Source organism: Neopelma chrysocephalum, unplaced genomic scaffold (assembly GCF_003984885.1).
Source record: "Neopelma chrysocephalum unplaced genomic scaffold, ASM398488v2 Primary Assembly neopelma1_96902, whole genome shotgun sequence".
Taxonomy (NCBI): Eukaryota; Metazoa; Chordata; class Aves; order Passeriformes; family Pipridae; genus Neopelma; species Neopelma chrysocephalum.
Window position 1 is genome coordinate 111 of NW_020925545.1, and position 922 is coordinate 1,032.

General features: G+C 52.6%; 1 protein-coding gene across 1 annotated transcript in view; it reads right to left on the reverse strand.

The window, feature by feature from the left end:
- Positions 1 to 232: 232 nt before the first annotated feature.
- FUS (FUS RNA binding protein) overlaps positions 233 to 922 on the reverse strand; it is a gene marked incomplete at its 5' end in the record, with an annotated part of 13,403 nt that continues 12,713 nt past the window's right edge. The window contains one exon of the mRNA XM_027670551.1: positions 233 to 354. Coding sequence (XP_027526352.1) covers positions 233 to 354 — 122 coding nt within the window. The remainder of the gene's footprint in view (positions 355 to 922) is intronic.

Below are 922 nucleotides of genomic sequence, written 5' to 3' on the forward strand. Positions count from 1 at the left end.
AGTTTATCCCAGTCCCTCCCAATCCCCTCCCAGTTTATCCCAGTCCCCCTGCAGTCCCCAGTTTATCCCAGTCCCTCCCAATTTCCTCCAGTCCCCCCCAGCCCCATTCCAGTCCCCTCCAGTCCCTCCCACCTCCATCCCAATCCCCTCCAATCCCCCCCAGTCCCTCCCAGTCCTTCTCAATTCCCTCCCAACCCCTCCCAGTCCCTCCCAGTGGTTCCCAGTTGGTCACTCACGGGTTGGGACATTTCCAGTCCCCGGCTCTCTGTTGTCCCCCTCCCCCGCTGTTGAAGCCCCCCCGGCCCCCTCCGGAGCCTCCGGAGCCGCCTCCGAACCCTCCACGGCCCATCGGACCTGGAATGGGAATTTTGGGTCAAAAAACGGCCTTTTTGGGTCAAAAAGAGTCTTTTTTGGGGGGAAAAGGGTCTTTTGGGGGTCAAAAGCGTCTTTTTGGGGTCAAAAAGGGCCTTTCTGGGGCTGGGACCCCCCAGTTTTTGGGGTCTCTGATCCCAGTTTTTGGAGTCTCTGATCCCAATTTTTTGGTGTCTCTGATCCCAATTTTTGGGGGTCTCTGATCCCAATTTTTGGTGTCTCTGATCCCAAATTTTGGTGTCTCCGATCCCAATTTTTGGGGTCTCTGATCCCAGTTTTTGGTGTCTCTGATCCCAATTTTTGGTGTTTCTGATCCCAGTTTTTGGGGTCTCTGATCCCAGTTTTTGATGTCTCTGATCCCAATTTTTGAGGGTCTCTGATCCCACTTTTTGGTGTCTTTGATCCCGTTTTTAGGGTGTCTCTGATCCCAATTTTTTGGTGTCTCTGATCCCAGTTTTTGGTGTCTCTGATCCCAAATTTTGGTGTCTCCGATCCCAATTTTTGGGGTCTCTGATCCCAGTTTTTGGTGTCTCTGATCCCAATTTTTTGG